Raw genomic sequence first — 24,102 nt, forward strand, 5'->3', positions numbered from 1 at the left:
ATTCGAATTCCACGTGGTGCAAAACAAGCAATAAATGGAAGGAATGAGGAGACTACGGGAAATGCATCTAAGATGTTTATTGTACCCACAGTCGTTCAAATAAGAGTGCCTTTGATAAGGAAATCCGAAAGCGCTAGCCGACCGCTAAGTAGCGATAACGACGATCGCGTTTTTTCCCTTTTTATTCAAAGTGAACAACCACCACCTCCGTTTTCGTGTTCTACCGTAGTCTCGGCGCCAAATTGAATTTACTTTTAGCGCGAAAACAAAATCAGTTCTCAGTCTCTTTCTTTGTCGTTTTATTGAAATATTTGTAGGCAAGCAAGAAAGGGGTTTATTTTAAGTGATCTTCATTGTTTCGCGAAAAAACAAAGAGAAACCAGGGATTTTTGCAAAAATGGGAATTATGGCAAAACAGGGATGCTCAAAAATCTGCTGTTGTTGGCGTAAACACTGATTTGGAATGAAACAAGTGAAAAATGAAAATTGGAGAAGAATAATTGATGTAACGAACAAGCGGCAAAACAGCTAGAAAGGGATGGATTGAACAATGTTTTATGAAACAGCAGGTATAAAGCCACTAATTGACGTCGCAGAAAGGGGAATTCGGAGAAAGGAAAACTGTTACGAGATACAAGGGGATACATGTTGGTGGAACAAAAGCTGGAAACTTGCCATTCGAACAAGCAATTATGATCGTTTTACTTAAAAGATAGTTGAATACTCCGATGAAGGCAAAGCAAAAGCTGTGGACTTGTATTTTCAAGGGCTGTTTCGTATTTCTTCATTCCCAGCAAGGCTCGAAAGACAAAGAAGCCTGTAATTGTATCTGTTTTTCTGAAACCATAAGATCATCTTGAATAATTATATTTAGTGACCATAATTCTCTCTCTTTTTATTTTTAATAATAACGGTAAAAAAGAGCCGCCAATTTTGAATTAATTTTTGTCAGATAATTATCGAGGCTAAATGAATTGAGGCTGAATAGAGAGTGAGACGACAGTCTGTCAATTCGCCCCGTTCAGCGGACCGATAACGTTACGTGTCCGACATTGGCGCCTGTTCTGCTCCGACAGCCGATAGCATCGCCCTGGTTGCGAGTTTGTTCACTTACTGTCACTTGCTGCCAATACTAGAAGAAAGGGCCATGCATTTTGCATCGAAAAGTGGAAGTACCTTATGTGGCGAATTTAAGCACCCACTTGGCTTTTCCTAGTGCACCTCTCTTCAAAACTAAGCGACTCTCTTCATAAAGCCTTAACAAATCCGATAGTTTCTTATGCATTTATATTTGATAAATCGCCAATTTTCTATTTTGAAAAGAGTTGCTTGCTCACCTTTTATTTTTGCTAAAAAATAAAATTAAATTCAGTCTGATAAAACCACATTTGCGGTGTCAAAAATATCTTCCACTAATAATTATTTGCAAAATGGACGACAGAAAGTCAATTTGATGACACTTTCTCCAATTTTCTCCTGTTTCGGGTCAATGAAAAAATGCTGATGAAAGAAATATTTGATGATTTTTGAATTTATTCATTTTTGAAGTAGATTTTCCCATGAGTTTTGCTAAATTCTTTCGAACTTGAGGAAGAATAGTGTTTGTTGTCAGTTACAGTATGTACAGGAATATATTATTTACACGATATTAATCTTCGTTGGTGTTGGGCATTCTTTTACAGTGAGACTGTCGTTGGCTCTAGAAGTGCCTTGGACGTTGATAACGCAGCCATCTTTGGTCGAAATGACCAAGGAGTCGCTGCCGGAAGACATGGAAGGCGTGTTTTTTGGCGACTTCTTGGGCGTCGATTGAAGCACTCGCCGGAGGTGTTTGTCGCGGGAAGACTCTTCAGAAATGTAGCCGGAAGAGTTTGCCTCTAGAAAGCGACCGGGAGTGGTGAGAACTCCGTTTCCGCGATTGTCGTAGACGAGGGAGATTGAAGAAATGTTGATTTCGTTGTTGAGATTGTCCATGTCGATCCAGCAGGCGTCGGAGTGGCCGAATTTGAGACATTGTCGAGAGCATTTGGGACCGAGCTTGTTTTTCTGGCCAAATTCTTGGTCGGAATCGCCTCGACCGGAATCAGCATGGTCTGAATCGCTGTCGGTGTAGCCAGGGATGTTGTTGGAGTTTCGATGCTTGGAGCAAATTATATTCTTTGACGTGGCGTTTGGGTTGATCGAGTGAAGTTGAGCAGGGACAATCGACGATCTTGGGGTAAGAATGGAGTCGTAGAGGATCGAGACATCATCGTGAAGCCGCTGGGATCCGTCAGAACCATGTTTCGATCCGTCGGAGCCGCCATTGCCATTACACGACATAATTACTGAGCCTTGCGTGTACTCGCTCGAGAGCTAAAAGAAAAGAAAGTTAATGGATTTGAGATTTGGTTGATTTTGAGAGTACTTAATCCCGCAATTAGTTATTTATACAAAATGGACCAAGAGCTGGGCACGCGCTCCAGCACACAGAGCAAAGCACACTGTACTTATTAATCATTCAGAGCGTGTTTTGAAACGAGGCCAAAAGAGGAACTCGTAATCTACCTGGCTTCATTGCCAAAATACCACTTTGATGAAGTAAAAAATGACATGCTCCTTTACGTTCCAGTGCATTAATCAGAAATTTGTTAATATTTTAATTCGAAAACGTAGCCATGACAATCACTTGTCATGAAGGTCAACGAAAGATAAAACCTTTGAGAATCTAAGGACTAGGCTAATCGGGTTTTGAGTTTTCCTAATTAGTAATAGAGAACTTTTCTTACCTTTTTATGTCTGCAGACAAAGACGACAGCCAAAAAGACCAGGACAAAGATGAAAATCGTCGAGACGAGAATGGCGATCAGCGCAATCGTAGCCCCACCCTTGAGCAGGCTCTTGTCGATGAGGAGACCAGTTTCGACGCCTGGGCGGATGGAGACTTGGATCTGGATGGACGATGACAGCCGAGGGAGGCCGGAATCGCTCGCCTGAAAATTTATCATTATTTAAACTGCTAAGATCAAAAGGGATCAAATTTTACGAGCCGGTGATTGCGAAAAATGTTAATTGAAGAAAGGGTTTAAACAAAGCCGAGGGTCCAGAAAATCAATTAAGGGCGCTTGATTAAATTATGACTGTAAATACGATGATAAGATAGAAATTCTGAGACGTTTAAAAGCAAGAAAAACAAGCTGTAATGAGAAAAAGAGCCGATTCACGTTGCGTAAGATGTACACGCGGGCTTATCAAAGAGGACTTGTTTGTGCACTGATTTGATTTTATTGAGAATCGAGGCCGTCTTTACTCGGTACATCCGATGTCGAACATGTCGGCGCCTCCGGTTTGAAGTCATCGTACATTTAGAAACATTTAAAAGACATTTTCGATAACACGACGCTGCGCAGAGATTTTTTTCTTTCAAAACAGACAAACTCCCGATAACCAGATACACATGTCCGGGGCCCATGCTTTATCCCTTTCTAAATTATTCATTCTAATCCCGCGGCCCAGAGCACTAAACAAAAGATCAGAGCGAAAATGCTCGCGCTAAATTTGATTTGTACTCATTCGAAATTGATTTGTATGAAAATATATCCAAAAGAAAGTTCAAAATTGACGAAACTATCAAATTTGAACCTTTCTCGAAAAATAAAATTGAAAAAATCCCATTCACTTTGATGCTCAAATTTGAAATTTTCTTAAACAAATGTCCCCCTTCCTGTTTTAAAAAGAAGAACCCGCCGGGTTTGTCCGATTTCCGCCGGGATCATCCCCGTTGATGGAATTTGCCCGCTGCCACGGTCGACTGCCTCCCAATTTAAAGGGTCAATTGTGCGCACGTGCACCAAGAAATTTTGAATTTGAAAATTTAACAATTGAAATTTTATAATTTGACAAAAATTTAACCTTAATCTCGCGTGATGTGAGAAAGCGTTGCCAATTTCATTTAACGAGTTCTTACCGTGACAATGATGCGGAAAGTTTTCTGATCTTCCTGAAGACCAGCAATGGATTTGTTGAGTGTAACTTGTCCAGAAATCTCGTCGATTTTCAGTAGTTCCTGAGCTCCGTCGATTTTGTAGGTCATTTTTGGCCCCTGGGACGCGAGAGGGTTATAATCCGGGTCGATGGCGTTGACGGAGAAGATCTCCGCGTTTTCCATTTCCTTGTCGTTGATCAAAAGCTCCAAATCGTCGCTCGTGGGGTGTTGGAAAACCGGCGCAGCTTCGTTCGCATCTTCGACTAGAACGATAAACTTGCATCGGGTAACCTTGTCGCCTCCGTCAGTGGCGACGATGACCAACTGCCACTCGGCCTTGTTCTCGTAATCCAACTGCTGCGCAAGGGAAATGACCCCGGTGTCACTTTCAATGGCGAACTTTCCTTCCGGTTCGAGGCCAAATGACAATCGCCCAAAGAGCTCCGCCGAGTCCTTATCGCTAATTGGAGCGGTCGCGATGAAAGTTCCTAAATTTCTTCGATTAGTTTCCAGCTCTTGAATTTCAGGAATTTCTTCCAGGAAAAGTTTTGAGGTGATTAAGGGTATCTAAGATAACAAAACTTCAAAATAAAGGAAATGCCATTTTTGAGCTATCTGATTGGCTCAGATTACTTTCATAAGAATCTGATTGGATAAAAATATCATTTCAGCCAATCAAATCTCTTTATTTATTCTTTTGACCAATCAAATTTGCTTAAAACTCAAAATCATTGAAATCAATTTCCGAGTATGAAAATAATTAATGAATTTTTAATGAACTCACCGATATCCGCCGATTCGGAGACGAGAACACGTGGCACACTTGCGGGACACTGCGGTGCATTGTCGTTAATATCATCGAGCTTTACGTGAATGGTTTCGGAAGCACACCTAAAACGCCGTTTGTTATTTCAGTGAACACTTTTCTTGGTGCTATTTAGAAGTCGAATACACTTTCGAGTATTTAGAGCAGCTCTCACTCTCTCTCTCTCTCCAGCGGGTTAGGGTCACTGGCCCAAAAATAAACAACCCCGCCATTACGGAAATCTTACTACCAAGTACAGTGCTAAAGCAAAATAAGCACAACGCCGAAAATAGAAAAACTTGCGAAACTTATGAAACCTCTTTTTTTTTGAAAAAGATTTCGAAAATTGAGAGTTACCGTAATCTTTTTGGCCGGAAATTCAATCAACGATTATCAGAGGTAAACGTGACTTAGTTCTAGCTGAGTGATAAGGTCGCCAGCTGAATGTACAGCCACACAACTAGACATAAACTAATTTTAAAAACCCGCGCTTTAGAAGCGCAAAAAGGGGTGATGCGCTTCTACCCGCAAAAGGTCTCATCTATCTGGCCAAGGAGCTAACCCTTATCGCCGTCTACTTCGCCACGAAGATACTATATACTTGGCCATATGGCTGCTTCATAAAGTGACACCTGTAAACTCCCGTAGCTGCTTCTTTTATGAGGGAAAGAAAAAAAGACACGAAAAAGAGTTGAAAAACTAACCTCGCGTCGGCTCCTTGATCGCACGCCTCGATGGTCATCTTGAAGGTGCTTTGGATTTCCCTGTCGAGCTTTCTAGTTGTTGTGAGTTTCCCATCCCCGTCGAGGTTAAAGGATCTCGAGCTGTCGAGAAGACGAAGGTGGACTTTGCCGTTGTTCCCATGGTCCGCGTCCTGGGCGTTGATGTACGCGACTAAGGTGCCTTCGGGTTGTTCCTCTTCGATTCTGCCTTGAAAATCAAGGTTAAAAAAAGATTCAATGATGACAAAAGTCGGTGCAGAATAGTTTCAAGTATTCAACTTTTCAGTAGCATAAATTCTCGCTGAATTGAGGGACCACAAGGCTGCTTAGCGTGTACCAAGTGGTTCGTATCTCGACCGCAAATCACTCCGCTCAAGAAATAATTCTTTCCAAACTGGAATAACACAAGACTAGCTGCGCTTTAGAGCTTCCTGTCACTCAAAACCGCCGGGAAAAAACATTCATGAGAATATTTTTGTTGAGAAGCTCACTCGTTAGATACTGGGAAAATTCGGAGCTTGGAAAAAAGTCGAGTGCTACACCCTTAATCCTTTCGTATTCAAATTTGAATGGTAAATATATAAAGTTACCTTTTTAAAGTTAATTTTCTCAAAAAAATTTTAAGGACAGATACCCTTAAGAAATTGAGACGAGTCATTTTAGAGTAGGGTGTCTACCATTTTACGCGCATTTAAAAAAAATGAAATCGAAGCGTTAAAATTGGTCGAATAGACACAATCGCGGTGCAGAATGAATAAGAAATAATGAAAGTATTCCGGGCATTTAATAAGCTCAGCTGTAAATTATTAACTGGGTAAAAGAGAAAGAGGAACAAAATGGCCGATTTAACCATCGCTCACGTGTTGTTGCGGCTTCTCGAGGGTCCCTAGGGTGCGATTTTTCCACTTTTTGCGACCGCTCGTAAATAAGGACGAGTTACATTAGTTTTAATACTGCATCAGTGGACCATTGTACAAGCACTACTGTATTTTATATGAACGGGGGACTAATATTCAGTGATCACATTTATCGGATAATTTTTTACCAGAAAAGGGTAGTATTTACCTGTATTTGGCGCATCAGTGTCCGGCGCGATGAAAATAACGGAGATAGAAGGCGCATTATCGTTCAAATCCTTTAAGTTGACGATCACGTGGCCACTGGTCGAGTACGTTCCATCGGACGCAACGAGCCAAAAGTCAAACCTAAACAACAAAGTCATCACAAATCACAAAATCAGCATATTCCTAGCGATGCGCCTATAAACAAGTGGCCTATAAATTCCCGGACATGCGTGCTCAATTTGCCGGATACTCAGAAATACCGGACTAACGGGCGTGAAAATGCTCCAAGTGGGTACATTTCTAGCCCACTTGCGTTTTCCATTGACAAATTGACCAAATTTTAGCATCAGAAACGCCAATTACAGAAGCAGTTACTTACGTATTGAGGCTTTCGAAGTCGAGTTTTTTGTTCGTCACAAGCTCTCCATTATTTCGAATGGTAAAGAATTCTTTCGCTGATTGGTCTCGAATGCTAATCGTCACTGATTCCAGTCCATCTCCATCAACGATTCCGACTTTTCCGACGATTGTTCCTGGCGGGACAAGTTCGTCAAGATCGAAAACGTATTCCTGAAGTTGGAAATGAAAAACGATCAAGAAGGTGATTTTTGTTACCTTTTGGAGAAACTCGGGTTTGTGCTCATTCTGATCGCTGATCTGGACGGTGATCTTGATCCTGTTAGAGTCATTTCCTTTGGGATTCTGCGCGATGAGCTCGAGCTGGACAGTCTTAACCTTTTCCCGGTCGATGTCAGCGCTGGGGACGAGCTCCAGGTGTCCTCCTGACTGGTCACTGTAATGCTCCAACCGAAAGTAGTCGTTCGGGCTCAAAGTGTAGACGATTTCTGCGTTTTCTCCTGAAAGAACAAAGTTAGATCTAGCTCTGTTGCCACCAAAATAAATAATAATTTGGTTTGAAAGCACTTTGGGCAGGCTTGAAATTTGAAATTTTTGAAATTTCGTCTATTTTGAAATTAGGTGCCTAAATCAGCTGGAAACACGATGTAAACGCTCGCTTGGTAAACACATTTTGTTTACAAGTGGAAACGCGCCCGGGCTCTACTCTAATTCTAGCGCCACGCGATTCTTGTACCTAGAAAATTTCAAGCTTGTATATATTGTAGGACTATGCAAATCGGTGACGTCACATGATTGAACCATGAACCGAGTGTTGGCGAAACAAATGTTTTCGAAAGAGGTTTGACTCATTAGCACGCGATTTCCTGTAGTTTTGTCCAAACAACCGGTTCTTGTCGATTGTTTTTGATTGTTTTCGCAAAAACTTGATTGAGAGTTGATCTGATGATCAGCCGATAATTATTTCTCGCTTGAGCTGGGGCCTTCTTTCCGGGCAACCTCTTTTCAAGTTTGCCACAGTTTTAACATATTTGAAATATACTTTCGGGGAAGAAAAAGCTGAGATGGAACGTGGGAGCGCGTGTCGAATCGCAGCCAAAAGTGGAGCTAGCTCAAGTGTCATTATCTGGCTTGGGACTAATTGAATTTTCCACTTTTGGAAAATTTATTCCCGCCACCCCCCTTAGTTTGAATGCAAAACGATTGGATCCGACAGGAACCGGTTCAGCGTCCGACCACAAACGACAACTGTGGTGGTCGATGACGGCGGAAACCGAGGCGTCTTAGGCGCGATATCACTTTTTTATCGGTACCCCGCTGTTTTGTTTAGAAAAAGGGACTTATCGGGAAGGGAAATAAACGTGAAAACTTTTGGGGTTAACCATTTCAAGAAAATTATAAAAAAGCTCTTTTGAAAAACGAAAATCGAGTTTACGGTAGTTACTCCCTTAATTAGAGTTCTTCAAAAAGCTGATTCTTCAAGTTGATGGTTCCTCCTTTTGAAAGCCAAGATTAATGAAGACTTTTTATTTGACGGAAGACATGATCAGTTTTTTGGAAGAAACAGGAATTTCGCAAAAAAAAAACTGAAAATTAGAAATTGTTCATTGCAATATTTCGTTTATCTTCGGCGCCGCTTCAAGGGCGGTCAGTTGAGTGGACAGTTTCCGTTTGGGTCGACCATAAGTGGCACCACCCGGTCAGCCATTAATTACGCGACCAGTTTGACAATCGATATTGTCAGTTTCTCCTGGAAGCAGTTGCCTACCATTGATCCTGATAAGTGAGAATTCTAGCTCCCAAATCAAAACCGATCGAACTACCGTATAATCATAAAAAAACTACGTGTTGTCGGTTTAAAATTGCTCATACCAGTGATGCATAGTGGGGTTGCTTTAACGCTGGTCCAGATGAGCGCTCATCTGGCGAGCTAGGTAGCTCTATGGAATGTTGTGTTGTTGGCCACGCCCGAGCTCCTTTAAAAATCCCCCGATGTCTGAGACACTCTCTGACGGATCGCCCGGCAGATTGGCTCTTTGATGGAGCAGCTGCTGTTGCACATGCAATTCGCCTCCAATTTGCGACTCCTCCACCAAACAATTTAACGCGGCGCGTAGTCTTTCATGTTCCATTTGTTTCATGCCTCGGTAATTCTTTCCCCCAATAAAAACACTTTTCCTTTTGAAGAAAAACGGAAAAGTGACACCTGTGAAAAGCGATTACTTATGAAGTCCTGTTTTTATTGACCCCAAATGACCTGAAAACTAGCAAATGGCAGAATTCTTCTTTAGCTTCTTCTTGTTGCGACAGAGCAAAGAATACCGTTTTGCGGAAATTTTCGACAGTAAATGTTTTAAGTGGGAGTCATTACAGACACTAGAAATCATCACGTTTTCTATTCTAAAAAGTGTCAGCCGCCAAAAATACGATTACCGCTGAAGATAGGTGTTTACGACGACCGCTTTAATAACAAATGATAGGCCGCGTTTTGGCAACATTTCTGTTTTATTTTGTGTTTTGTTTGATGCAGGACCTGGAAGGAGATAGAAAGGAGAAAATATCCTGAAATGAACATGTCTGCGATATGCGCTTTTACGACACCCGAAACTTCACGCATATTCAGTAAACTGACAAGTCTTTTCCTAGGAGATTCCCGCTAAAATGATCTAATCACCCAGATGAGTCCGAAGGCAGAGGAAGAAACTGCTGTCAAACCAGTTCCGTAACTCATAATTCTGCTGAATATTGAGCAAAATAACGTGAAGAAAAGAACACCTTTTCTTTAGAAAAAGGGATGAAGAAAAGATCCTCACGCCCTGCTTGAGCAATTTTGAAACCCGCTTGACGGAAGCTGCCAATTTTTATCGACAGGGCGCTCAGCCGGATTAGGGACTTTATATTTAGCAGCTTATATCAGAGAGAATTTAAAAATCACCTGCTCCGATTCTCAATTTCCAATTTTGGAGCATCGCCTTAGTCCCTTGATAAGAAACAAAAAATTGCAGAATTATAGAGTTTAAATAATGGAGTTTTTGTTTTCATATCCGAGTGATTAGAGTCTATCATCTCCCTTGGTCGGTGAATAATTCAGCGAAAACACACGCTCGGGAACATTGGATCCCGAAAACAGTGTTTGTCCTTACTCGGATCTGGCTCCGGCTTTCAGATGTCGCCGGTAATAAATTGGATTTCGACTGTTGACAGCTACAGCCAGAAGCTTTTTTTTTCCCTTCGCAGTCACATGACCGCGCCCTCGATTTCGAGAACCGAGCGGTATCGAGCTGCCGATTTTCCGCCAGTTTTTTTCCGAGAAAAGTGTTTTCCGGTTCATTAGGGGGCGAGATCGGGCCTCGATAAAAAAAACCCCGAGCTCGAGCGTTAATCAATCAAATTTTAAAGCAGCCTAAATTTGACATAATCCGGGGTTCATCCCTCCCTCATCCCCTTGAATACGCACCCACGCGTTTTACAATATCCTCTGAATCAATTTTTGCTTCTCGGAAAACGTGAAAAATGAAGTAAGCAAACTGGGACAGGCGGGAGAAAATTCACTTTATTAGTGCCACAATGGACCAGCTTGGACTTGCGGTACGGACCGGACTACCGCAAAACGTCTTCTATCGCAACTTTAACTTCTCCGCTCTTACCTAAATCAACGTCGAAGGCCATGAATGAATCGAGCGAAATCGGGCTCCGGGAGTTTTCTTCAAAATCGAATACCAAATCGCCTTGGGGAAATTTGGGCACATTGTCGTTGACATCATTGACTTCAACTTCGATATTTAGGTATTGGTAGTATTGCTCGGGAAGGACAAGCACCTAAAGATAGAAATTTATAAATAAAGAAGGGATGAAAATAGAAAATTGAATTTTTGTGTGAAAAAAATTTCGATCTGCCAGGATTTCTTAACAAGATAATTTTTCAATAAGACTCTTTTAAGAAATAAATTTTCAATTGAAAGTATTTAGTAGAAATGAAAAAAATGAGACCAAAAGAAATGTAGTCCAATTAATTTGTATTTATTGGCTCAACAAATGCTCCTGAATACCGGCAAGGCTTCAATTAGTATTAGTATCGAATTTATACGTAAGCAACTCCTGGCGATGAGAACGAGCAGGGGACCGGAAGATCTCGAGTCAGGGAGAGAATAGCAGCGAGCTGCTCAAATCCGAATTCGAGTGGCACTCCGGCTGTCATGTGATACAGACGGGATCAGCCAGCGATTCCACACTGTCGCCCGTGTAATGTAGCCAAGAAAAAGAAAGCCCAGTTGATCGGGGTGAAAAATTGAATAGGCCAGCTATGAAGGTCCCTTTTTGGTAAGGAAAATTTAGACTTATTGCGCAAGAGTCGAATTAGCCGCTAAAAAGTCTAAAAAGGGACTAAAAAACGAAAACAGCTTAAAATCGATCTTATTTTTTTTGGTCCATTTACTATTTCGCTCGTGTCATACGTTCTACGTTTATGTATGTATACGTGAAACAGGCGCATGCTCCAGGCGCGAGAATTATTCATGAACACAGGTAAGGATCTGCTTGGGGGATGAATTATGGATCCCTGAAGGCTATGTTTTCTGTTATTTAGCTCATTTGGAACCAGGAGTTCTATTTTCCTACTTTCACTCAGTCTACTTTTCAGGTCTTTTTTATTATCTGACATGGCCCGGGGCGAGAGTGGACGGAGCTAATGCGCCCCGAGCCGAGGATTTCCATCTACTTTTAGCTCGATCTCTTTATTTACTGTTGCTTGTGCTGCTATTTACTGTTTATCTAAATTATTATTTATATAAATGGATTACCTCGAGATTCAAGACACACTGTTTTCGTCGATTGCAGAGTCTTTCCCTGTCCGGGCTCTGTTTTAAAATCAACTTTCCGCTGCTTCCGGAGATTTCAAAGAGGTCCAGTCCATTTTGGCGGTCTTGCCGAACAATGCGGAATTCTAGCGGCGCTTCTCGTGGAACACTATTGTCCACTGAATTCCGTAATTGCTCAATTTCGCTGCCCTTGGGCGTGTTTTCTTGAATGCTGAGCTAAGAGAGGGGATTGTTTGAGAGTTCGATTTCCGATCTACTTCTGAGAATGTTTATGGAGGAAAGTAGGTGCTAGAATAAATTTTTTGTTTGAGGCCCCTTTCCTTGAGTGTGCCCTTAGGCGAGCTCCTGGCTTCTGTTTCTCGGGCCACCAGCAGGAGCACCCAAAGCAGGTGTGCCCAAATGCTCTTCGGCAGCATGCTCTCTTACTTTCCTTTTCTGATCTCTACTTTTTCTGTTTTTCGTTTCTTTGGTGTATAAAAATGTTTTGTTTTCTTGTTGAAACTGCGTTTGAAAGTTCAGTTTCTCGTCGTACAAAAGTCACAGCGTTCAACAATTCAGAGTTGAGCGCGCCGCACTATCGGCCGCGCGATCCCTAATTCTAACTCTCTAGCGCCGCGGCGGAGTAGTAGTACGCGAAAATGGTGCGCCACCACTTTATCTCCGGCTTCTCGTCTTTGAGGCCATGAACCGGAAACAACTTTACGGTTGAGCTTTACGGTTGTAGGGATACCAGCTGGTGTTGAGGACATGTGGGTACTGGGAGTAGGAGAAAACGGACTTGGAAGACGTTTTATGACTGGAGGAAAGGTGTTTATAGGGTGCTGAAGTCCTTATAAAAGAATTAGGGTTAGGAATATTTATGAACAAGATGATATAAAATAAGTGTTTGCCTCTCTATAGAAGGATTGAAAACTGCTTGTTTTCTACCAAATCGGCCTTGGCAGGGGGTGGATTCCGTAATCCCTGAAGCAACAAAAAATGAGAAGTGATAAAGGTCAGACCTTCTTTAGGCTTATTGGTAGATTAAATTTGCGAAGTGGCTAACGATATTGGGCTACGCAAATAAAATCGACTCAACAAATATAATAATGATAATATGATGGCACTTTTAGTAACTCTGAAATTTACTTTCTTCCCTGTTTGGGGTTATTTATTTAGGGCTATAAAAACGAGCTCTGGGAAATGCAAATTCTGAATGGGACATTCTTAATTATTCCTAAATAAATTCACGTTCTTATGCAAAACAAAAAAGAACAGGAACTTTGGTATATTCTAGCCACGTAGATAATTACGCAAATGATTGATTTGAAAAAACAAATGCCCATGTAAACTGCAAATTTGTAAAACACAAGGTATACAAGACCCAAACTTTCCCGGTTTATTTATTGCTCATAAAATACAATTATCTTATCTGAATGTATTTTCGAGGCATTTCTGTTTTTTGGCAGAAGAAATGATGATTAGGGCCGGTTAATATTTTAAAGAATTGACGCGGGTTTTTGTTCGAACAGAACTTTTGTTATTGAAGAGAATTTTATAGACAATTTCTTTTATGAATATTTTAGTGAAGATATACAGTAATGCCCTTGTCTTTTTTCGTATCTTCTGGAAGTTGATTTTTTAATCTTCCAAACGGCTTCTGTTATTTAGCAAAGTATAATCGACCAATTGCAGTAGTAAAACTGAAAGAAAAAGAAAATCCTCGGGCATAAATTAAAGGTTTTTATTTCCCAAGCTGGCCAGTTGCTGGCTCGTCGATCGTCTGAAATATTCGCCACCTGCCTTCTTCGCCAGCTCTATTCGTCTTCTTTTTTTACAGCCCCATAAACCAACTTTTCAATTATTCACGCTTTCCAATAGACTTCCTGATATTATCTCTTGCTTGCCACTTCCCAAGGTCAACCCGGTAGAGTTTATAGAGCCAAGAATCAGTTGTTTTTAACAACCAGAAAAATATTCAACAAAAATCTCTCTTTATCTTCTATTCCCAAAGGTCGAAAAAGATGCTTGATTGTGGCAAAATTAAAATTCTACAGAAAGCTTCAAAACAAGACCATTCGTTTCTGAAGCAGAGTTGAAAATTTGCTGAGCTGAGTGAGCTGAGCTGGCTGAGTGAGTTGAGCAGTCGCTCAGCTCAGCTCAGCTCAGTGATTTTGGAAAATGATCTGATCTGCTCAGCTCAGCTCAGCTCAGACAATTTTCACTCAGCTCAGCTCAGCTCAGCTCAATTATTTCTGAATATGATCTTTTCTGCTCAGCTCAGCTCAGACAACCATCACTTAGCTCAGCTCAATGATTTGAATACAATTTTACTACCAAAAAACAGTAAAAAACAGCTCAGCTCAGCTCAATTAGCTCAGCTCAGCTCTAATTAGGGTCCGCTCAGCTCAGCTCAGCTGAACTCTCTTAAACAAAAGGTCTGCTCAGCTCAGCTCCGCTCAATGACCTCTGAAAAAGGCCAGCTCAGCTCAGTTCAGTAACCTCCAAAGTAGGTCAGCTCAGAAAATTTTTACTCAGGTCAGCTCAGCTCAGCTCAGAAAAGTTGATCAAAATTTGCAACTCTGTTCTGAAGAATCGCCAAGCTGTCAAATTTGTCCGTCGATCCATTTGTTCCAACGAAAACGGCAAAGTAAAAGTGATCCCCTTGAAGTGAGCCTTCCCCTAGTTTTGTTCTAGCTGGCTAGTATTTCCGCCGTAGTGTTTACAATTCATCGTCTGCTGCATCTTTTGCAAACAACTTCCACTCATTAAGTTTATGTTCTATTTACGCGATTACTCGATTCACTCGTCCTTTATCAGGAAATGATGCGGCGGCTTACCATATGTACCAAATAGAGGCGATAAAAAAGAACTCGCCGATTGATCTTTTATTTGTGCGCTCCTTATTTATCCACGCGCACTTTTTTCGCGACAGAACCTCTTTTATTCTATTTTTAAAAGCAATTAATTGACACCCAAGGTTTTCAAAACAACGATTTCCGGCGAATCTTCGCTAAGAATAGAATCGCAAATAAATCGCAAAAAAGTCTTTAGAAAGAAGTTAAGCCTAAAAATCGAAGATGAGCGTAGCGAATCTTCGCTTAGAAAAATAATAGCGAAGCGAAATTTTCCCGCGAATTCCAAGAATAAAAAGGCTTTTTTAGGCGAAGCTTCGCTTCGCTACAATTATTTTCTTTAGCCAAGATTCGCTTCGCTCATCTTTGAATTTAGAAAAAAAGCCGATAAAATTTGAAGTCATTGAATAAATCGGCTTTTATTTACCCCCTTCTGCTCAAATTTAAAATTTTGTTGTGAGTAAAGAACTTCTTCAATGGGCTTTATTTCCGCGTTAATTCGCGCCCGTTCCATCAGAGAAAAAAAAGTGAAAACAAGAAACTGGATGCTGGATGGAGCAAATCCAGTTAGTCCAAGTAGTTTGTACATTTTTCGACATAACAAGATCCCGCTACACGAGCCAGGAGTTAGAAAAGGGACACATCCAAACATGGAACATAGACGCTGGAAGGGATTTAGACTCGCGTTTTTGCGAAATTTGATTCGTTTTTTTTTTAAGGACTGTCTTCCTAAGACTCTTAGAAACCGAAAAAATATCTGATTCGAGAGTAAAGTGTGTGGGAATATAAGCTCTTTTGAATGAAAAAAGGGAGGAACATGTGTAAGCGTGAAAATATTTGAAAAAAACGGCACCGCGGACAAGTTAAGCTGCTGCCAAAATGTTACCACAGAATACACCTTTTTCCGGCTTTTTAGCGAGCTCGAGGAGAAATTCTGGCGCCGGGGAAGGAAAATGAGTGTTTTACGGACTTTTGACGGGTCGGGCATTTTCGCAATGAAAGATGAGAGTTTATGATCTGCGATTGAGCCAGAATCGCAAGTATCCAGTGGTGTCTGTATCGGATTTCGATGACCTTAATTTCCCCTCTGCGAAAAAAGCGCGAGATGCATGGCCTCCACGCTGGGCGAATAATAAGGGCGTAACTAAGGGTATTCAGTGTCAGATTGATCACCGTAATCTGACATGCATCATTCTCGATCATCAGATTCTCGCTCATCCAAGAACATCGTCTTTTCTCGATCGTAAACTGCTCGAATTACTGTCACTCAAGGAAACGCAGACAGGAAACGCATAAAAACTGTCTCGTTGCATTTCCGATTTTAGAAATTTGCAAAAAAGAAGACAAAAGAAGCAGCTGAAAAAAGAAGCGAAATTGACTTTCAAAAGGTCAACTGGACTCCTGGCAAATTCGCATTTGAATGATAAGGTTAAAAATTACCGCTTCTTTCGCGGAAAACTTCAGCTTTGCTTTTTTTGGCCGAATATGAAAGCGTTGACAAATGAGCTAAGAAAAAAAAGTGAGAGTGGCACTATGTAGGCCAATTATTCAAGCGCTATATAATTGAGATTAGAATGCATGTTCTCCTTTTTATTTCTAGCGCAAAAAAGCGAAACCAAGCCAGATTTTTACGCAAGAAATCGTGAAGCAATCGGAAGCAATCTTCTATTTCCGGCCTAGGTGTGATCCTTGTTTGATCATTTCTCTGCAAATTTCACGCAATGTGAAATTAACAAGCACTTTTGGTCGTTTTTTCTCTTTCAATTTGGACCGCGGGCGCAGGTTCTTTCTTGCGCATGTTCCGGTTGCGGTTTTACTCATTTCATCTTCGTTTTTTTCGCGAGGCAGGCTGGCGCACATTTTACGCAATTTTCAAGCTGCAGGAGTCGGCAACAATTTTCGACCCTTGCAAGTTGCCAAAAGAATCTCAATTCGCGGAATTGCTGACTTGATTCTTTCAGTTCAAATTACAGTAATTCTTTAATACTGTAAATGAATAATTGATCAATGCTCAAGAACATCTCAAAACACTCGAATAGCAGAACAGAAAATTAAAGAGTGAGTTAGTACAATATTTATTCGCTGACTAAGGAATAGATCAAATTTTAACCAAGAACATATTTCCTACAAGCTATTCAACTGACTTCCAAAGTAAAACTGTAAAACCCTTTTCACAGTTCCAGAGAGCTTTTTCTAAAGCTCAATAGAAAAAAGGGAGTAGGTTTGATGATCTTCTAATGTTCCAAATTGTGTTTCGAGGATGAGCCGCAAATCTCGCGCCGATCCGCGCCACTTCAAGAAAGAGTTGTCTTTTGAAACATTTTCAAATAGCCACTTGAAATTTTCGTCAATTATGAAACTCATATGGTTAGTACTTTATCCTCTACGTGTGATTATTTGTTTCATTTCCGGGGATGTTGTTATCAATTTTGAAATCATGGAAGACTACATTTGTCTTTAAATTTTAAAAAATCAATTTCTAAAAGATGATATTTACAAGGCAATTGAAAAATTAAGTAAAGCTTATTTCCAAAAATTCAATAAGAAATTCTACTTTCTTCTTTTTCAATCTTCAAAAGAAAAACTAGCACTTTCAAAGTAAAGTTCATTCAACCCTCAAAAAGGGAAAAGGGAGTCATCAACAGCCCCGAGGGTCCAGAAATAAACTGAATAAAACCCTTTCTCAGTTTTTACACCAAGACTTAGATAGGAATCAACTGCCGCAGGGAGATCAGCTCAAACAAAATAATAAGAGAAATAAAAATGTTCGTCGTGGCCAGTAGAATTTTGCCCCCAATTCAAGAAACGGATTTGAGAGTTTGTTGACATCTGACTTAAAAAAATTCAGTTGAAATCCTTTATAAGATATTGGACTCGGAGAACATACAATGGACCACGTGACCACCTCAATGAATCCTGACGATATCATGGTAAGCGTTCAGTACTTCTTTTCTCATTTTTTCATCTAGCCTTACGCCGAGTCCGAACTCTGGCCCTCCGATGTAAAAGTCTGGTACATGCTCTCTTGGGTTTTGATCTGCGGACTGATCGGCCTCATAGCTTTTCCACTGTCAATGCTCGCTATTGGATTCAGTGTTGATGGAGTCGTTGCACTTTCATGCGCTGCTTGCACACAGAGTTGCATTTATGGTGGTGCTACAAGTAAACAAAGCTGTCAAAAATCTATTCTTATTCATTTTAATTAGGTGGCTGCTTCAGCATCATGCAAGCTTTGGGCACGCAGCCTCTTGTGATGGTGATCATTGGATTCATATTTGGCTCGGTATCTGGCGGACTGATTGCAAACAAAATATACGTCGACCATTTCGATGCTCTTGGCAATTCTACAATTACGACCACTTCGATGGCGCCTTTTTAGTAACCTCATGAAAAAAAATCGTTTATAATACCGATAAATGAATAATAAAAAAATAATTTTGGTTTGTATTTAAGAAAAAGCAGAATATAATGATCAACAGAGCAGTCTATAAACTTGCATCCATACTTCGTCTGATTAAAGTCTTTCGTGAAAGAATGTATTTCTTCATTGACGAGTTTCCAAGGTTTTCGTAAACATTGCGGACAACAGTTATTCTTCTCTTTTGTTTAGGTTCGTCGAAACCTGTCTCGAAATGAGCGTTGAAAGCTTGTCGTTTCAGGAAATTGGTGGCACATTTTTGTCGATGAAGAAGTCGTTCTCCAAGAACTGGAATCTTCTTGAATACCCAAATTTTCAGCAGGCAGAAAGAAGCGAGCAGCATTTGAATGAATGATTTTTTCAATGAATGAATGCATTTGAACCCGAGCATAAAGCAAAAACCTTGAACCATGGTTGTTACAGGTCGTACATGTGGAGCACTACAAATTATATTTATATGTTCGTCCGTGATTTCGATCTTACCCTAAAGCTTGAGGAGGTTCGACAATCACGTCACTGAAAATTAAAGAGACGACTAAATTCCCAATAAAGATTGGTCCCCATACTCCGGCGAAAGTAACTGAATAAATAAAAGCTTAGCCGACTTTATTGAATTAGAAAATAGCTCACCCATCGTATCAAACCAAAGGACCTCAACGAGAATGAAAGTAATCGGGCAAAACTCTTTGTTAAATCGCAGCCATTTCGGAATATCAAAACCGCGTTGTATGTCTCTGTAGCGGTATCCAAGTCCAAACCATTTTGTCCACCAACTAAGCGCGATAAAAACCTGCAGATTTATCTGAAGAATTCAAGCTTTATTGTCAATTTTCATGAATAAAAGCGTTACCATGATATTTAGCAATAATGAAAGAAGTTTGTTGACCATCTGAACTTTCCTTCCGAATCCGTCAATTATCAGCTCTCGATGAAAGCTAACGTAAATCGTTAGGCATATAGCTAGGACAGATTTTCAAGATGTGAAGGAAAGCGGTAAACATACCAATTAGATAATACGATCCACCGAAAATTCCTCGTATCCCTTCCGACTCGAAAGTAACCAGATTAAGCGCGGAGGACCACAACGCAAGAATAAGTCGAATGACAATATAAACTTTGTCATTAGTGACAAGAGTGGAGGAAATAAAACTCATCGCAGGTTCTTGGCCAAGTTAACAAGCTTGAGCATATTTCTCCAATCTCGTCAGGGGCTTCTCTCCGATCAGTTTCAGTGGGTCGATGTTTTTGCGAACCCAGCAAGTGAACACGTATTAGTTGAAAAATGCGATTACTGTTAGGATGATCATAACTGAAAACCGGTGAATCAGTTTAGACGCAAAATATTGAACTTACAAATCGCCAAGATCAAGTACCCTTCCTTCAACATTTCCATGGTCAATCCTTTCTCGAGCCAATATTCGGGAATGGTAGCATTCCAGTACGGCCGATAACCGATCATCGTCGTTAGAGTTCGTTACATTGACGAGGTTTATTTTACGTTATTTTTCTTATTCTTAGAAAAAATGGATTCTAGAGAACATCAAAAAAATCAACTCAACTTTACGATTGCTTATTTGACAGATATAGTCTATATAACTGAGATTTTTATCATGCTATCTTTTTATTTGTTTCTTTATTTGTAAAACATATAAAAATTACATAAAAAGTTCGATCAGCTGTCGAAGCGCGTACGCCTTTCGGCACTTGGGGCAATTGTTGACGACATGATTCGGGTCGGGCATTCGTCCATACGCTGACCGTGCAGCCATTTCCACGCAGGACTTACAGAAGGGGTGTCCACAGGGAGTCGTCACTATCTAAAAAAACTTAACTAATATCAGAAAAAATTCGAAAATTTACCTTTTTGCCTTTTCTTTTCATCTGCGTCATTGTTTCCAGGCAGATATTGCAGGAAAAGCCAGTGCCTGATTGCTCCTGACGCATGGGTGCGGAGACGAGAGTCGGTAGATCGAAGGGCTGACCGTGCATCCACTTGGTTGCCCCTATTGTAGACAAGGTGTAATTTTTCGTTTCGACCTCGAATTCTTCAATTCGGAAAATCATCTTCAAGAGTTCAAAATATGAAAATCAAACACGGGGCGTATGTACTGGGTTCGAATGTCATCCTGTTCGAAGTGTACTGAGTTCGAAGTGACTTCAGTTCGAAGTGTACTGAGTTCGAAGTGACCTCAGTTCGAAGTGTACTGAGTTCGAAGTGTACTCGGTTCGAAGTTAACTGGTTCGAAGTGTACTCAGTTCGAAGTTATTTCGAACTGAAGTCACTTCGAACTGAGTACACTTCGAGCTGAATACACTTTTTTTCAAACTTGCCCTGGGCACTTTTTCGAACACTTTTCCCACTTTCTTCGAACACTTTTCCCACTTTCTTCGAACACTTTTCCCACTTTCTTCGAACACTTTTCCCGCTTTCTTCGAACACTTTTCCCGCTTTCTTCGAACACTTTTCCCGCTTTCTTCGAACACTTTTCCCGCTTTCTTCGAACACTTTTCCCGCTTTCTTCGAACACAAGCGTGCCTTTTCCAGCAACAGGATTCACGCGAAGCGTGCCTTTTCCAGCAACAGGGTTCACGCGAAGCGTGCCTTTTCCAGCAACAGGGTTCACGCGAAGCGTGCCATTTCCAGCAACAGGATTCACGCGAAGCGTGCCTTTTCCAGCAACAGGGTTCACGCGAAGCGTGCCATTTCCAGCAACAGGGTTCACGCGAAGCGTGCCATTTCCTCGAGTCGCCCTCCACAATTTCCTCGAGTCGGCCTCCACAACTTCCTGCTCCGCCTTTCCTAATTCTAATACCTCTATCTTTATGTCTTTAATATATTCGCGCGCGGAGCGCGCTCCTCCCTACTTTTTTTTGACAGGTGTATTTTTGGGGAGGGGGTGGGAGGTTGTGGGCGTTTCCTCAAGGGCTATCTTCTCGTTAGACCTGCGCACTTTTTGCTCCGAATTTTTATATATATTTTGTTCGAAGTATATAAATAATGAGGTGTATTTTTGGGGAGGGTGGGAGGTTGTGGGCGTTTCCTCAAGGGCTGTTCTTTAGTGAGACCTATGGCTTTTTTCTATTATCATTATTTATTGTATTCAGTTCGAATATTCTATCTTTTCCTACTTTGGCAGAAGTAAGTTGAGATAAAATTTTCGGGCGTGAATTTTGAGACTCGTAATTATTGGCGATGGAATTTTACTCTTGTCAAATTCTGTTTTGTCGATTTTGCTTTGGCAGAAGCAATATCGAACTCGAAATTTGATTCTGTCGTCAATAATTTGTTCTCTTTATACTTAGTTTACCCTGAAATAGCTATAAGTGACAGATTTTTTCTCATTTTGCCTATTTCACTTTGGCAGAAGTGATTTTGGCATTCTCTAATTTGTCACTTATTTCTATTCGGTTGGGCTGTGTAAGTCTCGACTAAACTTATTTTCGCTCCTGGTGCACCGGCGCTCGTGCGCTTTCATTGGTCCGCGTTTGGTGAGTCATTCTTTTTTTTTTTAATTTTTATTTATTTATTCTACTAGAGTATCTTCATTTATTACTACTTTAACCTATTATGGCTGTATTAACATCTTGCAATATATGTGTGGCCCTTAAAAGGGCCTGTTTTTTGAAGACTTGGGATGGATTTATCCTCCGAACCCGTAAAGGTGTCGGCCCTGTCTCTTGAGCGCGTAGACAACGTCAAGGGCGGAGATTGTCTTTCGGTTGGCGTGTTGGGTGTAAGTGACGGTGTCACTGACCAGTCTCATTAGGTAGTCCCTAATGATTTCTCTGGCCACGGCGTAGACCTCCGCCGACATGCGCGTAATCCCACCCCTTCGGGCGAGCCTACGGATGTCGGCTTTAGTGATGCCAAGGAGATTGTCTTTTAACACTTTTCTGTGGCGCTTGAACCCGCTCTTGGCGACGGTATTGCCACTAGTTTCTGCTCCGGACATTTATTCACAAATTTTTTAGTTTGCTACTGGTGCTTTCATCCTATTTTTCACTTTATTTATTATCTCGTGCGTGATGTGAGGGAGACAACCTTGTCCCGAAAAAAAACAATCCATTCTAGAAACACTACTCCCTGTAAGTTTCTTTATTCTCATTCGATTTTTCTCTTTTGATTCAAAAACATGGTCTTCTAGAGATAACTATTTATTTACTGAGTTCTATTTAGGGCTCGATGTGCGTTAACTGTTGATTTGCGATGAAGAACTTGGTGGATCTTGGTTTCATCTATTCTTCTGAAACCGACGTTCTTAAGGAGAGGGCTGGTTAATTATGCGTGATAAGTAAATTTAATTCTAAATCTAGCCTTTCAAGCAAACCTCTTCGTCTGCTCCCATCGATGGCCCTTCTGTTATAGACTATTCTCCTCCTCGTGTTAACTACTTATCCGATCTATGTTCACTTGGAATTATTTCCCCGGTTTCAACTACTCAACTAAGTGATGTATATCGGCCCAATCTCCTCGAACACAATGCAGTTGTTTATGAGCAAATTACCTACGATGATATTCCAGCTAGCAAATCTTTCATCACGAAAAATAGTCCTGGAAGAAGCTCTGTCCCTGCGCCGCGCACTATTTCACTTCTCGATACGAATGCTGTTTATTCGGAGGATTTTTCGTCTGAGATTGTGTTCAGTGATTACGTTGATGGCGTTCCTGATTGTTTGTTTGGGGAAACCTTTTTGCTTTCTGGCTCTGGTCGTAAATTAGACGAAGGTTCTCTTCGATCTTTAATCTTATCTTTTGGTGGAACTGTTGCTACTGCTTTTTCCCCAAATGTAAATTATGCAGTCGCTGGTGAATTTTTTGGCTTCTTCAATCAGAAACGTGCCGAAGCGTATGGAATTACTGTTATTGACGAAGAAGTTGTTTTTGCTCTCATCAGATCTTCGCTCGACATTCCTCATCAGAAAACTCCTTTGCGTGCGTCTTTGTCCCGTGGATCTTGTGAAATCGACGCCCATACAAGCACTTCATCTCCAGTCTCATTATCCGTTAATTCTGACAACGATCGAAAATGCTACGAACGAATGAATGCTGCAGTCATCCCTAAAGCAAATGTGAATTCGCTTAATATAAAATCGCTCCGCGATTTATCTTTATCTGCATGTCGTCGCCTACATCCCGACTTTTCTCTTGAGTCTATTGGCACCTATAAAACATCCGTTGAGCTTCTCATGGGCCCTAATTTGGTTTCTTCCTCTGTTCCTGACGAAACTACGGTGGCCGCAACTAACGAATTAAGTTCTGTACATGTTTCCGATGACGCCGATTCTATCGTTGTTTCCAATAATAAAATCGCACCTATATTCTCGCCTGTTATTAAAATGGATGGTGGTCATAATTCCCGATCGAAGACTTTTGATGAATCTATCAATTCTACATGTGATTTATCACCACCCGATAATGATTCTTTCGATGAAGCTCCTATTTTGCCAGGTAATTTTCTTGTTTAATTTGATATGATTGTTCTTAGGTAGTCTAGATGATGATTCTGTTGTTGTCAAACATTCGCCACGGCCTGCAAGTCTTGGTTCATCGTCAGAGCCCGCCTTTGTCAACGACAATCCTCGTTCTCATAATTTTCCCTCATCCAGCAAAAAAACAGAAGACGCTTTCGTTGAAGAGCCTGGTCTTGAAAACCGCCTTACTGTCGATTCGAATACTAATCCTCCGCCCGTTCTTGCTGACATTTCGAATCAGGCGGCGGAACATCCCTGCACGAGTTCATCTACGGCAAATAAGACGTTTTGGAATCATTCTATTCACGAAATTGGCTACGCAAGAAATCCTGGTTCGCGGATTGTACCTCAAGGGAAGCGCAATTGTCTAGCTGGTTGTTCATTCGTTCTGACTGGAGACGGCGATAGTCTTGATCGTGTTCAACTCTCTTCCCTAATTTCTTCCCATGGCGGCAGAGTTTCTTCTTCGTTGTCTCTTAGCACTCATTATTTGGTTGCTGGATTGAATCCTGGACAATGTAAAGTGGAGAAGGCTAAGCGTCTTAAAGTAATTATAATTGACGAGGCTGGCCTTTTTCGCCTTATAAGATGCTCCCCGTCTCTTTCTGAGCGATTTGATTCCGACGATATGCTGCTTACCAACTCAAGT

The 24,102-nt window shown here is 41.0% G+C and overlaps 3 protein-coding genes across 3 annotated transcripts; 1 reads left to right on the forward strand and 2 right to left on the reverse strand.

The window, feature by feature from the left end:
- Window positions 1-1,543: 1,543 nt before the first annotated feature.
- Window positions 1,544-12,478, reverse strand: LOC145701883 (protocadherin beta-15-like). Its single transcript, XM_081779098.1, has 11 exons — window positions 12,446-12,478; window positions 11,712-11,945; window positions 10,560-10,731; window positions 7,171-7,412; window positions 6,935-7,125; window positions 6,557-6,696; window positions 5,474-5,699; window positions 4,749-4,855; window positions 3,947-4,452; window positions 2,769-2,972; window positions 1,544-2,355 (listed from the first exon to the last, which is right to left on the reverse strand). The coding sequence occupies exons 1-11, from the start codon at window positions 12,476-12,478 to the stop codon at window positions 1,639-1,641; spliced, it is 2,772 nt and encodes a 923-aa protein (XP_081635224.1). The 3' UTR covers window positions 1,544-1,638.
- Window positions 12,479-17,416: 4,938 nt separating this feature from the next.
- Window positions 17,417-17,964, forward strand: LOC145704873 (uncharacterized). The gene is made up of 3 exons (XM_081782339.1): window positions 17,417-17,493; window positions 17,533-17,725; window positions 17,770-17,964. The coding sequence occupies exons 1-3, from the start codon at window positions 17,452-17,454 to the stop codon at window positions 17,940-17,942; spliced, it is 408 nt and encodes a 135-aa protein (XP_081638465.1). The 5' UTR covers window positions 17,417-17,451; the 3' UTR covers window positions 17,943-17,964.
- Window positions 17,965-19,170: 1,206 nt separating this feature from the next.
- Window positions 19,171-20,071, reverse strand: LOC145704559 (uncharacterized). The gene is made up of 3 exons (XM_081782012.1): window positions 19,842-20,071; window positions 19,335-19,798; window positions 19,171-19,290 (listed from the first exon to the last, which is right to left on the reverse strand). Exons 1-2 carry the CDS (start codon window positions 20,043-20,045, stop codon window positions 19,637-19,639), a joined length of 366 nt encoding a protein of 121 aa, XP_081638138.1. The 5' UTR covers window positions 20,046-20,071; the 3' UTR covers window positions 19,171-19,290; window positions 19,335-19,636.
- Window positions 20,072-24,102: the final 4,031 nt, after the last annotated feature.

The sequence above is a fragment of the Oikopleura dioica genome, chromosome PAR, assembly GCF_907165135.1.
Source record: "Oikopleura dioica chromosome PAR, OKI2018_I68_1.0, whole genome shotgun sequence".
Lineage (NCBI taxonomy): Eukaryota > Metazoa > Chordata > Appendicularia > Copelata > Oikopleuridae > Oikopleura > Oikopleura dioica.

Bases quoted from the DNA above. Each gene is read 5' to 3' on its own strand.
- LOC145701883 (XM_081779098.1), bottom strand. From the start codon at position 12,478: ATGTCCTCAACACCAGCTGGTATCCCTACAACC. The intron at 7,126-7,170 runs GTAACAAAAATC...TTCCAACTTCAG, and splicing joins AACCCGAGTTTCTCCAAAAG to GAATACGTTTTCGATCTTGA. The intron at 2,356-2,768 runs GTAAGAAAAGTT...CTTTTCTTTTAG, and splicing joins TTGTCTGCAGACATAAAAAG to CTCTCGAGCGAGTACACGCA.
- LOC145704873 (XM_081782339.1), top strand. From the start codon at position 17,452: ATGGACCACGTGACCACCTCAATGAATCCTGACGATATCATG. The intron at 17,494-17,532 runs GTAAGCGTTCAG...TTTTTCATCTAG, and splicing joins TGAATCCTGACGATATCATG to CCTTACGCCGAGTCCGAACT. The intron at 17,726-17,769 runs GTAAACAAAGCT...CATTTTAATTAG, and splicing joins CATTTATGGTGGTGCTACAA to GTGGCTGCTTCAGCATCATG.
- LOC145704559 (XM_081782012.1), bottom strand. From the start codon at position 20,045: ATGATTTTCCGAATTGAAGAATTCGAGGTCGAAACGAAAAATTACACC. The intron at 19,799-19,841 runs GTAAATTTTCGA...AAGTTTTTTTAG, and splicing joins TGAAAAGAAAAGGCAAAAAG to ATAGTGACGACTCCCTGTGG.